Source organism: Melospiza melodia, chromosome 18, assembly GCF_035770615.1.
Source record: "Melospiza melodia melodia isolate bMelMel2 chromosome 18, bMelMel2.pri, whole genome shotgun sequence".
NCBI lineage: Eukaryota > Metazoa > Chordata > Aves > Passeriformes > Passerellidae > Melospiza > Melospiza melodia.
Genome location: NC_086211.1, coordinates 4923780 through 4936925, shown reverse-complemented (window position 1 = coordinate 4936925; position 13146 = coordinate 4923780). Strand labels below are relative to the sequence as shown.

Sequence of the window (13146 nt, the reverse complement as noted above, 5' to 3'; positions counted from 1 at the left end):
TTTGGGTTAGGAGGGCAGGGTTGGAAATGTTGATGAGGACCTAGGGAAGGGTCTCCTCCAAGAGGGGACACAGGTGAGCTGCTCCAGCAGAGCCACCTGCAGGAGCAGGGCTGTGATGGGGAAGCTCTGCGTGCAAGGTGGTCATGCTTGGTTTCCTCTGCAATGCTGTTATCCTGAATAAACATTAGATTGGTTTTGGAGGGCTGCCCAGATGATCATTAACCTTCTCCTGGCCCATGACAAGAAGCCAGCCTGCAGCACTGAGCTAAAATTAGGCTTGTAGGGCACTGGGGCTTGCCAGATATAGCAAAATCTGGGCAGAACCCCCTTCAGAAAGTGCATAGCCAGAGGGCCCAGAGTTAAGCTGGGCTTCTCAGCTCCAGGGGACCATTGAAATCACAGGATAACCTGGATTTGAAGAGACATCTGAAAGTCTCCAACCAGAAAAGCAGGACCAGCTTCCAAGGTGAGTGAGTCAGTGAGAGGTTAGCAGAGGTGTTTGCTCACAGCACAGACATAACAATTCCTGTGTGCAGGACACGTGCTGATGGAATGGAAGGGTGAATTCTGTTCTGCCCACCCAGAGATCACAGGTCATGAAGCCCTTCATGAGCTTTGTGTTTCCTTGTCCATCTCTCAGCACTCAGCATTACAGCCTGCCTGGAAACTGAGATGTTGCACAGAGTCCCCGTCACAGGGGAAGGGCAGGACAGAGGGGGAATTGTTCTGCAAATGCAACCATAAAAATATCAGAATGAAAAAGGCACTTCCACCTCTAAAAATAATTCCTAACAACTCACCATTTCACACATCCATCGCCAGATTTCCCCCTGTGTAAAAGTGGGGAGGCAAAGGGTTATGCAGGCTTCCTGCAAAAATAAATTAATGAATGGAAGCAGTAAAGCCCTTTTCCAAACAGCAGCAAGGATCTGAGTGAGGATGACAATGCAGGGGAGACAAGGCTCAGCTCAGATTGTCTCTGCTGAGGAGCACCAGCAGCTCCATTTCCAGTGTGGGGCAGCCTCCCTCCATGGCATGGGGCTGGAAAAGCATCCTTTGATCTTCAGCACTATTTACAGGGAAAAGGAGACTCTTGCTTCCACACCAGACCTCTGCTTTTCCCCAGCCTACCATCAGCATAACCATCCCATAATGAAGCTGTGATTCAGACTGATTATTTCTAAGGAAAAACCCCATCAAGAAAGTACTAGAGAGGCTTTCTCCCATGGAAACACATCTTCCTTACTGCTAGAGTGGTGCCTGATCAGAGCTCTTACTCCTCTACATTCCCTAAAATGTTTTTCCTCTTCACCTTCCCCTAACTCTGTCTCTCTCATCACATTTCTCAGCTCCTTGAGGGCTCAGCTGCTCTGTCAGGGGCTGGAGCTGATGTTCCACTGCAGCTCGTGCTGATGTTTTGGAAGGCTGGTTTAATGCACAGGTACCCCAGCTGGGCTTAAGAGGTTGCTCACCAAGAAGATCATTTATGCATTTACTTAAACTCAGCAGAGGCTTCTGCTCAGCAGCCCACAGCAGCATGAGATAGGGTTGTCATCTCAACAGACCCTGGAAACCAAGCAGCATGAGATGGATGTAAATGATTTCAGACTGCAGCTGAGTAACAGCAGAATAGTCTTATTTTCTGAAATCCCAACAGTTTGTCTTGAAAATGTTGTCATTTTAAACCAGAATTTATCTTGCCATAGAAAAAAAGGTTCTTAAAAATGTTTGTGGAAAGAAAGTCTGTTCTGGCCATTGCTAGACTGCAGCTCTGGCCTCATCCTGGCTTTTGTAGGGAGGCACAGTGCCTTTGAACTAAGGCTCCCCTCAGACACAAAATTCGCTGCTAAATTAAATGGGATTGACTATCAGCTTCCAGTAAAAATCATAACTTTTTCAATCAAGGTTAAAATAGGAATAAGCCAAGGAGAGACTGGCCCCAACGCCATACAGAGTGTTGACATACTGGTAATATTAATGTCCCTGTATAGAGACCAAGCATTTATTTCTCTTTGTTTCTCCCAGTGTCTCCCAGAAAAGTTACCTCTTTGCCATCCCTCCCACCTGGATACTTGTCATACATTCTGTGACCTCCCAGAGTCCCAGTAAAACTATCCTGGATGCAATGCTGGGCACTTCTCTCTCAGCCTCCCCTTCACCTCTGTGCTTCGTTCCTTCTTAATCTCTCCTCAAACCTCAGTAGAAAATATATCTCTTCTCTCCTGCCTGTTTTTCTTAATTAATAAATAATAGCAGGAGAGAGAGTAGAATTGACTGGAGAACTCTATTATCTGACACTGTGAGGCATTTGGGAATAAGGTTGGGATGCACACAATGCTGCCTAAACCCTGTTAGTGAAGGGACCAGGATGTCTGGATATAAAATTAACTTGAATTTTACAGGCCTGAGCATTCTTGTGATCCAGGGAGGTTTTGATTCTGACCAACATCACCCAGCAGGAGTCATGGAGCAAAGACCAGGAGTATGAATAAGGTAAAATCTGCCTGGAAGCCTCCTTTCCCCACCTGACATATACAGGATGGACATTAACTATTTACAAGTGATTTCATCACTATTAAAGGTTTCATCTGCCATCTTGGAGCTCTCCAGATTATCTTACACATAATGAAGAGACAAGGTTCACTTTAAAATCTGGTTTCTGTTAGCCAAATTTCCCTCCCCTTCTGTTTGGGTGACCAAACACTCATGTTTGTAGTGTACCACTTCCATTTTCCTCTGGCTCTCTTTGTAGTGGGGATAAATTTTTGATAAAACAGCACAAGTGGCTGTGAAAGGGGATCTAAGAGGAGCTGGAGATGGAACAGCTAGTGAAGAGGAAGTTGTGGAGATGCAGAAATGCCAAGGAGAGGAGCCCTGCTGTGTGTATACACACGCACACGCATGCGTAATCTTGTGTTCCCTCAGTAAATGTAATCCACAGTTTGAAATAACTCATTCAGTAGAATAACAAAATTAGGAACCGAGTGCCAGCTCTCTTCCCAGCCTCCACAGCTGCTTTGTTTGCTTCCTTGCAGCTGCTGCTCTGGTTTGATTTTCCAAGATGCCATTAGTTGGGAAATGGAAGCAAAAACTTCCCATTCAGCTTGCGCTGGTTTTTGAAGCTCCAGCTTTTCCTTTTTCTTTCCACCTCCCTTGCTGTGGGTTTGGAGCCAGGATAAGGATGCTGCTGCTCATGAGGGCAGGCTGCAGCCTCAAAATTCCAGCAATCCCTCTTTGCTGCTGGGCTGCTGACAGGGAGCAGGGCTGGAGAAGCAGAGATGGGTAGGAGGGGAGATATCACAGTGAATATTGAGGATTAGCAGGGAGAAGCAGAGATACTGGATATCAGAGGCAATGTGCAGGAGGAGCAAGGAGTGAGGGAGTGGTCATTGCCCCTTTGCTGGCCTCTGTTAGGCACAAAAACCCCAGCATCACCTCAGCTGGTCAAACCATTCTGCCTCCTGAGAGTGGAAGGAAAGGGAATTACAGCAGAGTCTGCAGGGCCCAGGAAACTGCAGGAATGGCACAGGAATTTCCTGGGTGGCTGCCATGGCCTTGTCATGGATGTGGCTGTTGTCATTGTCACCATGGTGCCACACTTCAAGCCTTTCTGACTGAGATTAAACCCATCATTCCAAAACATTTCTATTGTTATTCCACACTCTCTTCATTCCTACCTTTTGCTTCGTTCTCCAGCAGCAAAAGAAACCCACAAATTGCCACTTTCCTGTTTTTTCTTCATGTGAGAGTTTTGCTGGTTTATTCCCAGTTTTTCTCAGCTCTGTGGGGGTTCAGAGGACTGGAAAAAGCCATGTGCAATTGTGTTAGCGGGAGAATGAACTCAGGACAACTGGGCAAAGATGAATCAGGCAGGCAGGAGGGTTAAACCACTGGATCCTTGCAGGATGCTTGGTGCTGGTGTTGCTTGGGCACACACCCACCAAGGCTGGGATGGAGGCTCTCAGGAGCCAGCAAGATGAACAATTATGCCTTTTGTGCAAAGCAACAAGACCCACTTCTCCACTCACCAGTCATGTCCCGAGAATCTAATAAAAAGGGAGATTAGCCCCTCTTTCCTCTCTCACATCTCCTTAATGCTGTCATTTTATTCACACTTTGTAAAGCAAATAAACCAGCAAATTGCTTGCTTTAATGAGCTGAAATTAAACTCGGGCTGCTGATAAAATGCCATTTCTCCTTTCTGTTGTTGGGAAGGACCTGGCTGATAGGCAATGTATGGGAAATAAGAGAAAACATACAGTGGGAGCCTTACTGAACGTGTTTGAGTCATTTAGTGCTGCTCTTTTTCATGTCCAACACCTCCAATTAGATGGGGGAAGCACAAGGATGCTGTTGGGGAAGGCTTTAGGGGATCAACCTGGCAGGATCTGTGGGGAGTTTGTCTCTGCTCCTTCCTCGTGAATGGTCCCACTGCACAAATTTTCTCTGTGAGGAAAAGGCTGGTTTGGCTCTGCAGAGCCTTCCCAAACACAGGTTTGCCCAGACAGAGTGATTGGGTCACTGTGGGAGACAGAGGGGACAGAATAAATGTTTGCTGAAGAGAATATGCCAAGCTCATCCCTTCCTGCTGCCTGTGCTGGGTTTGGCAGGACTTCCCTTGCCACAAGTCCTTGGAGGAGAACAGGGAGATGCTGGAACAGGGAAATGCCACACCAGAGGGACAATATAAGCCATTGCTGATGGCTCTGCAGGCCAGCAATACCCTCACCCCACACCCTTAGGGGCAATGCACATCCCCACAGGGTGCAGGAGGAGCTGGACACCCCTGTGGCAGAGGAGAGCTGGCACACCTAGAGAGAAAGTCTCCACAACACAATGTGTGTGCTGGGATTTTCACCCCAACAAGAGGAGCTCAGGGCACTTTGCTTCAGTCTCCCACCACCCCATGAAGTGCTATCATTATCTCACAGCACCAGAGAGGAGGCTGGAGTGCAGAGAGGTTAATTGAGTTGTCTAACACCAGAGGGATGCAGCAGCAGACGTGTTTCAGTCTGGCACTGCAGCCTGTGTCTCTGTGGGGGTGGCAAGGGGGGGCACTCACCTGCAATCTGCCAGGGAGCACAGTCCCACCTCCCTTGCTGGCTCTGAGCACTCAGCTGTGTTAAAATGGACTTGCAGGTATTGCCAGAGCATCTCAGGGCAGTGACAGCACATGGAGGAAAAGGTGGCTGGAAAGAAATTCTCTTGTGCAGAGAGCTGATGTGAGAGAAGGTCTTGTCATTCATCTAATGGAAACACAACTGTGACCAGGGAACAGACTCACTGGTCACAATCCAACCAAATAAACTGTTTCACTGCTTATTATTACTGGCCTGTTTACCAAGTATAAACTGAATGGTGGACAGGGGTCTCTACAGTGAAATATACTCTCCTTTCCTTCTGGTATTGTGCTGGAAAAGAACCTGGTTTCTTAGGGACAAGGGTCAGAGTATACATCTGCCTCTAAACAATCAGCCCCACACAATTTTCAGGTGTGTAGCACCAAGAACAGTCCAGCCTGGGCACTGTAAAATGGTCTGGAAAACTGTTTCTGGATTTATACTATTTTTCAGATTTAATGAAAGAAAATTTGGATGTAAGATGTGGCCCTATCTCCTTCACAACTTCCCAAGAAACCTGCAGTTCTTACCAGCCATGTTTCCAACAGTTTCCATGTTTCCAATGGAAACTGTTCCAAGTTCTTCTTATGGCACTGAATGTTTGCTGGTTTTCCACACCTCTGCATCATTTCACCTGGGAGGGAGAGCCTTGGAGAAAGGCAACAAACCCCCAACAAGCAGGGACAAGGATGCTGGGTGGTTCACAGTCACAGCAGTGGGTTTTACAAAGGTTCCCAGGAACAGGACAAGTGTTTGATGCTGGGCTGTATCCCAGATGCCACATGGCAGTGCGGGCAGAGAGACACAGTGTCCTCAACCAGCGCCCCTTGTGTGGGCACTGCTGCTGCACACACCAGCACATGAGACAGTCAGGATTCCCCTCAGCAAAACGCTGCAGCATCAAATCTACATCAGAGCCAGTTGTCTAGACTTCATCTGCTCTCAGCAGAGAGGAACAGACACTTCTGGGGCATCACTCCTCTCCTCCTCAGGTAGACACCTAAATAGGTCAGACAAACGGTGCGCTGGATGTGTGTTGGTCTCTCAACTGCCAAAAAAGTGATGCTGGACAAGGGCTCAGAGGGTGACCTCAATGGTCAGTGACCACCTCTCCTTGTGCTGCCAAACAGTGCCAGTGGCAACCAAATAAACCAAAGGTGGTTTATTTGAAAGGTGGTTGCCAGGATGAGAAGGCGAGTGCCTAACTAAGAGGGGAGCTGGATGGATCTCCAACACCTCTGACTGCTGACTGTCTTTCCTTTGTGCTGAGCTTGTGCTTGTGTTTTGTTTTGAGCAGGTGAGCCAGGGGACCCAGTGGGGACAGCCAAACACACGGAGGCACAGGGAGATGGGGACCAGCGCCACGATGTGCAGCAGAAAGAAAACGAGGAGAAGTACTATAAAAAATGAGAGGAAGGCTTGTCTCTAAGCCTGAACAACTCCTCTGCACAGGCGCTTAACTTCATGACTCCCTCCTCGAGATGCCAGAGGCTTGGTGATGTGGGACCAGCCTCAGCCACCCAGGCCTTGGTAGCAGCCCCTGGCTGCTGGCTGCCGAGCACCGTGGGCACCGAGCTCCGCTTTCTCCACGGACGCTTCCCTCCCGTCTCTGAGCCATGAGGAGAAGGGAGAGGCAAGCAAAGCTGCCCAAGGAGCACTAGCCCTCACCTTCCCAGCCCCTGTCCTGTTCCCCGCTTCCAGCAGACCAGGAGCCCCTCTCTGTGCTGCCCTTCCAGATGGCAGGTCGCCGGTGGGCCGCGACGTCAGCCCTCTGCATGTGCGTGGCGGCCGTGTCCCTCCTGCACGCCGGCGGGGTGCGGGCGGACTGCTGGCTCATCGAGGGGGACAAGGGCTTCGTCTGGTTGGCCATCTGCAGCCAAAACCAGCCCCCCTACGAGTCCATCCCCCAGCAGATCAACAGCACCATCGTGGACTTGCGGCTGAACGACAACAAGATCAAGAGCGTGCAGTACGCCTCGCTCAGCCGCTTCGGCAACCTGACATACCTCAACCTGACGAAGAACGAGATCTCCTACATCGAGGACGGTGCCTTTTCAGGACAGTTCAACCTCCAGGTGCTGCAGCTGGGTTACAACCGACTGAGGAACCTCACCGAGGGCATCCTCCGGGGCCTGGGGAAGCTGGAGTACCTCTATCTCCAGGCCAACCTCATCGAGACCGTCACCCCCAATGCCTTCTGGGAGTGCCCCAACATAGTGAACATTGACCTGTCCATGAACAGGATCCAGAGACTGGACAGCAACACTTTCCGGGGCCTAAACAAGCTCTCTGTCTGTGAACTCTACAGTAACCCCTTCTACTGCTCCTGCGAGCTCCTGGGCTTCCTGCAATGGCTGGAGGCTTTCACCAACATGACACGCACCTACGACCGGATGCAGTGTGACTCCCCGCCCGACTACATGGGCTACTACTTGTTAGGCCAAGGCCGGACTGGCTACCGCAATGCTCTGAGCATGCTCTCTTCCCTTTGCACCGGTGGCTCCTACACTGTGATCCCTCGTTTTATCCCCCCCAGGTACCAGGTGACCACGGTGCCCTCCGAAAGCCCCTGCTCCGACGAGGAGTGCTCCTCCGGCGACGGCACGACGCCACAGTTCTCCCTGTTCACGCCCATCGGTGAGACCGAGGTGCGCCCCAACATCCAGGTGAAGCACCTCAACCACAACTCGGCCGTCCTCACCGTGCAGATCCCCTACCCCTTCAGCAAGATGTACATCCTCTCCCAGTTCGAAAACGGCTTCTCCTCCATGATCACCAAGCTCAGGAAGAAGGAGGAGAACATCACCGTGAGCAACCTAGTAGCACAAAGAGATTACACCTACTGTGTAGTCTCTGTTCACCAGTACTCCAAGTACAACCACACCTGCGTCACCATCACCCCCACCAGACCCAACCGCAAGGAGCCGGTGCCCACCCCTTCTACTGCCACCCATTACATCATGACAATCCTGGGCTGTCTCTTTGGCATGGTGATTGTCCTGGGCGTGGTGTATTACTGCCTCCGCAAGAGGCGCCAGCAGGAGGAGAAGCACAAAAAGGCTGCCGGCAGCATGAAGAAGACCATCATCGAGCTGAAGTATGGGCCAGAAATGGAGACCACCAGCATCACCCAGCTGTCCCAGGGGCAGATACTGGGTGGGGAGACAGTGACCCGCATCCCCTACCTACCTTCTGCTGGCGAGGTTGAGCAGTACAAGCTGATTGAGAGCAGTGAGACCCCCAAGGCCACCAAGGGCAACTACATGGAGGTGAGGACGGGTGAGCAGCCTGAGAGGAGAGACTGTGAGCTGTCCCTGCCGCCAGACACGCAGGGCTCTGTGGCTGAGATCTCCACCATCGCCAAGGAGGTGGACAAGGTGAACCAGATCATCAACAACTGCATCGATGCCTTGAAATCCGAGTCCACCTCCTTCCAAGGGGTGAAGTCGGGGGCTGTCTCCACGGTGGAGCCTCAGCTGGTGCTCTTGTCAGAGCAGATCCCCAGCAAGCACGGATTCCTCTCCCCCGTCTACAAGGAAAGCTACAACCACCCTCTCCAGCGACACCACAGCATGGAGGCGGCCCCCAAACGCTCCAGCACCTCTTCCAGCGGCTCCATACGGAGCCCCAGGTCCTACCGCTCCGAGGGATCGGGCCACAAATCCGAAGCCAAATACATCGAGAAGACTTCCCCCACCACCGACACCATCCTCACTGTGACGCCGGCCGCGGCCATCCTGCGGGCAGAGGCGGAGAAGATCCGCCAGTACAGCGAGCACCGGCACTCGTACCCCAGCTCGCACCCGGGGGAGCAGCACGACAGCATGGGCGGGCGCAAGCCCTCCATCCTGGAGCCGCTGACCCGCCCTCGCCCCAGAGACCTGGCCTACTCCCAGCTCTCGCCTCAGTACCACAACCTGAGCTACACCTCCAGCCCAGAGTACACCTGCAAACCCTCGCACAGCATCTGGGAGCGCTTCAAACTCAACCGCAAGCGGCACAAAGACGAGGAGGAGTACATGGCAGCCGGCCACGCCCTACGCAAAAAGGTCCAGTTTGCCAAAGACGAGGATCTCCACGACATCTTAGACTACTGGAAGGGCGTCTCTGCCCAGCAAAAGTCCTGAGTCCTCACACAACTCGTGACTTAACACACTAACTGGACCAAAAAGAAATCCGCAGCAGCTATTTTTATTCAGACTGTCTTTGAAACAAAATAAAAATTAAAAAAAAAAAAAAAAGAGAGAGAGTCAATAAAAAAGAGTAAAAGAGAGAACAAATAATGAAAAAAATCTATAAATATTCTATATAATATATACAGTGAGATATTAAAATGTCCTCACGTTGGTGAGACATGCACCAAATTTAAACACAAACTTTGCAAACAAACAAACTGTGCAGTTGGGAAAAAAACAAAAAAAAAGTTTTGTTTCATTTTGATTTTTTAAAAAAATGTAAGAAAAAAGAAAAAATTGAATATAAAATGAAAATGAAAGAGCGAGCAGAGAGCTGAGGTCTGGCGTTTTCCAATATTGCATTGCATGAGTCCCTATTCCGTGATTTTGTGGATTCTTTGTGAACAGTTTGTGTTCTTCCTTCCTTCCTTCCCTTCCAAAATCAACAGCGACAAAAACAGCAACAAAAACCAAAAAAGAGACCAGAAGGAGCTCCATCTTTTGGGCTGTTTTTGCAAACGGAGTCTTCCAGTTTAGACTTTCACCCGGTTGAAGGCCCGTTCACATTTTCACTCACTAAGAGGTTTTACCACACATTGCATTGTAAACCGAAGTCGTTAATTGTACAGAGAAAATTTCTATATTTGCAATGTTTGCTGTATAATGAGAGAGAGAGAGGAGAAAAAAAACAATACTACATCTACTAAAAAATATATATATATATATCTCTATATTCACCTGTTTGTACCAGGTTTTAATCATGGATTTTAGAGAAAGAGATGGAGTTTTATTTGAAGGACTTTTTTGTTTGTTGGTTGGTTGGTTGATGGGATATCTTTTGGAGGGGGGAGTGTTTGGATTTCTAAATGTTTTGTTTTGATTTCTTCCACCAATTGCCTGTGTCCAAGTGCTCATCACTTCCAAGTGCATTGAAGAAAAAAGGCTCATACCCAGGAAAATAGAATCCCTCACCTTATTCCAGGTGGGAGGAACTGGGGAGGGGATGAGAGGTGAAGGGCTCTTGGCTGAGCAGGTGCCACCATGCAGTGGGATTTCTCCTGAAAATCAGAAGTTATTGGTTTCTGCTCCTAAACAGATGTGTCTGGGCAGTGGTGGCCCTTGGGAGCAGCCTCTGAGGGGTGGATTATCCCCCCATTTTCAGGGTGGGGAGCTAGTGATGGGTTAGAGCACAAAGCCTCTTGCTGCTCTGTGGAGAAGGAGAGAATGGAGGGGGGGATTTTGCTTTTGAGGTAAAGACACTCAGCATTTACAGCCTGTCCCACACTGAGACACCCTGGGTAGGCCCTGACCAGCCCCTGGCACTCTGAGACTGGAGGGGAGCAGATGGCTCTGTGTCCATGGGTCCACCCAGGCATCCACGTGCCCCTCAACCATTGGTGCCCAACACTGTTCCAAGACTCCACAGCTTTTTGCCCCATCTCTAAAATACTCACCTGAGGTGAGAAGGGAGGTGGTGAGGCCATGAAGCCACTTCCAGGCCACACTGGTGGCCAAAGGACACTGGTTTGTCCTGATCAGCTCTAGCTGAATCACACCCACCCATGACCAACAAAAAGTGAGGGTCTGAGAGCTGCCCTGCTCCCAGGTGGGTGTGTGGGAGCCCATCACAGTGAGGTGAGGTGCTAAGCTCCCCAAATGCAGCCCTCTGAGGCCCTGCTGCTCGCCAGGGTTTTATTCCCTTGCATCCTGCTCACAAGTCGCTTTGGATGGACATCCTGAGTCCTGATGGATGAGCACTAGGGCCCAGGAGCAAACCATATCCCATCCTGTTATTTCAATGTTTCAAAGCGATTTTGACAGGTATTCTTGCAAAAGGTTATGTTTGTTCAGAAAGGAGCTGAGCCAGGAAGACACAGAGCAGGCTGGGAAGTGCACGAGTTCATTCCCCGTGGTTATTTGTGTAGACAACAAACCATTAGCAGGATTTCATAATAAAAGGCAGGTAATTTCTGCAGGAATGCATTCGCTCTTCCTCCAGCTTCTCTAGGTGCCCCAGATCCTTCCCAGGGTTGTGTCCTGCTCACCAGGCAGTGAACAGGACCTGAGGGGATTTGGGGGTCACCCCTCTGTGGTTGAGTACCTCATGGCAGATCCCTCCCCACATCTCAGCTCCAGCACCTGGACCAAACAAACCTTTCAGCTGGAACAGCCTTTCTTTGCAAACCCTGAGTGCCTCCTCATAGGACTACAGAATGGTTTGGGTTGGAAGGGATCTTAAAAAAAAAAAAAATAAAAGACCTTGGAAAAGACCTTAAAATGATCTAGGATTATAAAATAAAAAGTCATCATCATTTAGTTCCAGCTTCCCAGCCATGGGTGGGGATGCCACCCACTAAATCATGTTGCTTAAGGTCCCAGCCAGGAGAAATAAAAGTTGTTCAGCAAGGATGGATGCTGGAAACAGTAGTGGGTCCTCCTGACACTGTTTCATGGTCCCACAGGATTCCTTATCAAGAGGCTGGGGTGCTCCAAAGTGATGGCAGCTCATGAGTTCATTTGGGCTCAGATGCTCCAGTGTTGACAGTCACTGATAGACACCCAAAGAACCCTCTCAGCTGATCTCTGCATTGAGACCATTCCCACACCAGTTTGGAAAAGGCACCAGGACCATCTCCATGGGACTGGGAGCAATGGCCCAGCCAGTGCAGGGTGAGGCATCACTGTGGAGGCAGCAGCCAGCTCAGCTCTTAGCTGGGGCCAATAATTTTGCTTGTCTGCCTCTGTTTCCTCCTCTGGAAATGCTTCCTTGTGGCACTGAGGGCACAGGCTGGCTGGGGAGGCTCAATTAATTAATTGGCTGTCTGTGAAGCCCATTTAGCTCCTAGAATAAAAGCTGCTATCGAAATGCAAAGCTGTTAGTGGTGTAAAACAGCAGGGGCAGATGAAATCAAAGCCTGATTCTGTTTTCACACCAGGATTTCACTGGTGATAAACCAACAGAGACCGACAGGAATGTGATACAGCAGCGCTGGCCTTTCTAAATTAAACACTTCCCACATGCAAACGGTCTGCTACTGGAAAGAAGGAGAATTAGAAAAAGTCCAGGCCTCTCTATCTCTAAGGCATCTCTAAGGCATCACCAGTACCCCATTGTTGGTGGGTCCTCCCCACAGTTCTCAGGTGGCTCCTGGGCTGCTGAGCACCTTGCAGCCCCTTGCTCTCCCTCCAAAGCAAGGTGCAGTCCTGCCAGCCATGCTCCACAGCCCTTGGCAGGAGATGCCATAAAATGAGCTGTGAAAAAAGCCAGACAAGCGAAGGGAAGAGGTCCCCAGGGCCACCACCCCATGGATGAGCCCAGGGCTGGCTCTGCACAGGGCCTGGAGAGCTCTGTCCACAGCAGCTTCCATCCCTCCAAGGCAGCTTCTTTACAGACCCACCTGGGGACAGAGCAGGGATTTCATCACCTGTGACCTGCTGGCTGTTTCTGTTCTTTGTTCTGTCTCCTGTTCAACCACCAAAGCTCTCAAGCTGCTTCTGCAAAGAGAGGTGATCCCTTGTGCAGCCAGGCTGCTCCTGCTGCCCCAAACTCATCCAAAGGAAGAGGGCTCCCCACCAAGCTGAAAGGAGAGGGCACAGGAAAGGCATGTTGGAGTGAAGAGGAGGGGAGGCTAGGGGAACAAAAATTCACAGTTCCCTGCAGTACAGCCATAGCCCTGGGCTATGTGGACATGCATTCTGTCCACAGAATTGCTGCTGTCTCAACAACCTGAATTCAAGGGCAAAACCAAGACAGCACTAAAGATCCTTCCTCTGATCCCTCCCCCAGCACCCCAGCAAGGACAGCTCTGGTTGGAGTAAATCCAAGCCCACATTACCCATGGCTCAGTCCT

The 13146-nt window shown here is 50.2% G+C and overlaps 1 protein-coding gene across 3 annotated transcripts in view; it reads left to right on the top strand.

The window, feature by feature from the left end:
- The window catches only part of ELFN1 (extracellular leucine rich repeat and fibronectin type III domain containing 1), a 102234-nt gene extending 92143 nt beyond the window's left edge, over positions 1-10091 (top strand). For all 3 annotated transcript variants that reach the window (XM_063171767.1, XM_063171766.1, XM_063171768.1), the window contains exon 4: positions 6418-10091. In XM_063171767.1, the coding sequence (XP_063027837.1) occupies positions 6857-9247 (2391 nt within the window). In that variant the 5' untranslated portion in view covers positions 6418-6856 and the 3' untranslated portion in view covers positions 9248-10091. The remainder of the gene's footprint in view (positions 1-6417) is intronic.
- Positions 10092-13146: the final 3055 nt, after the last annotated feature.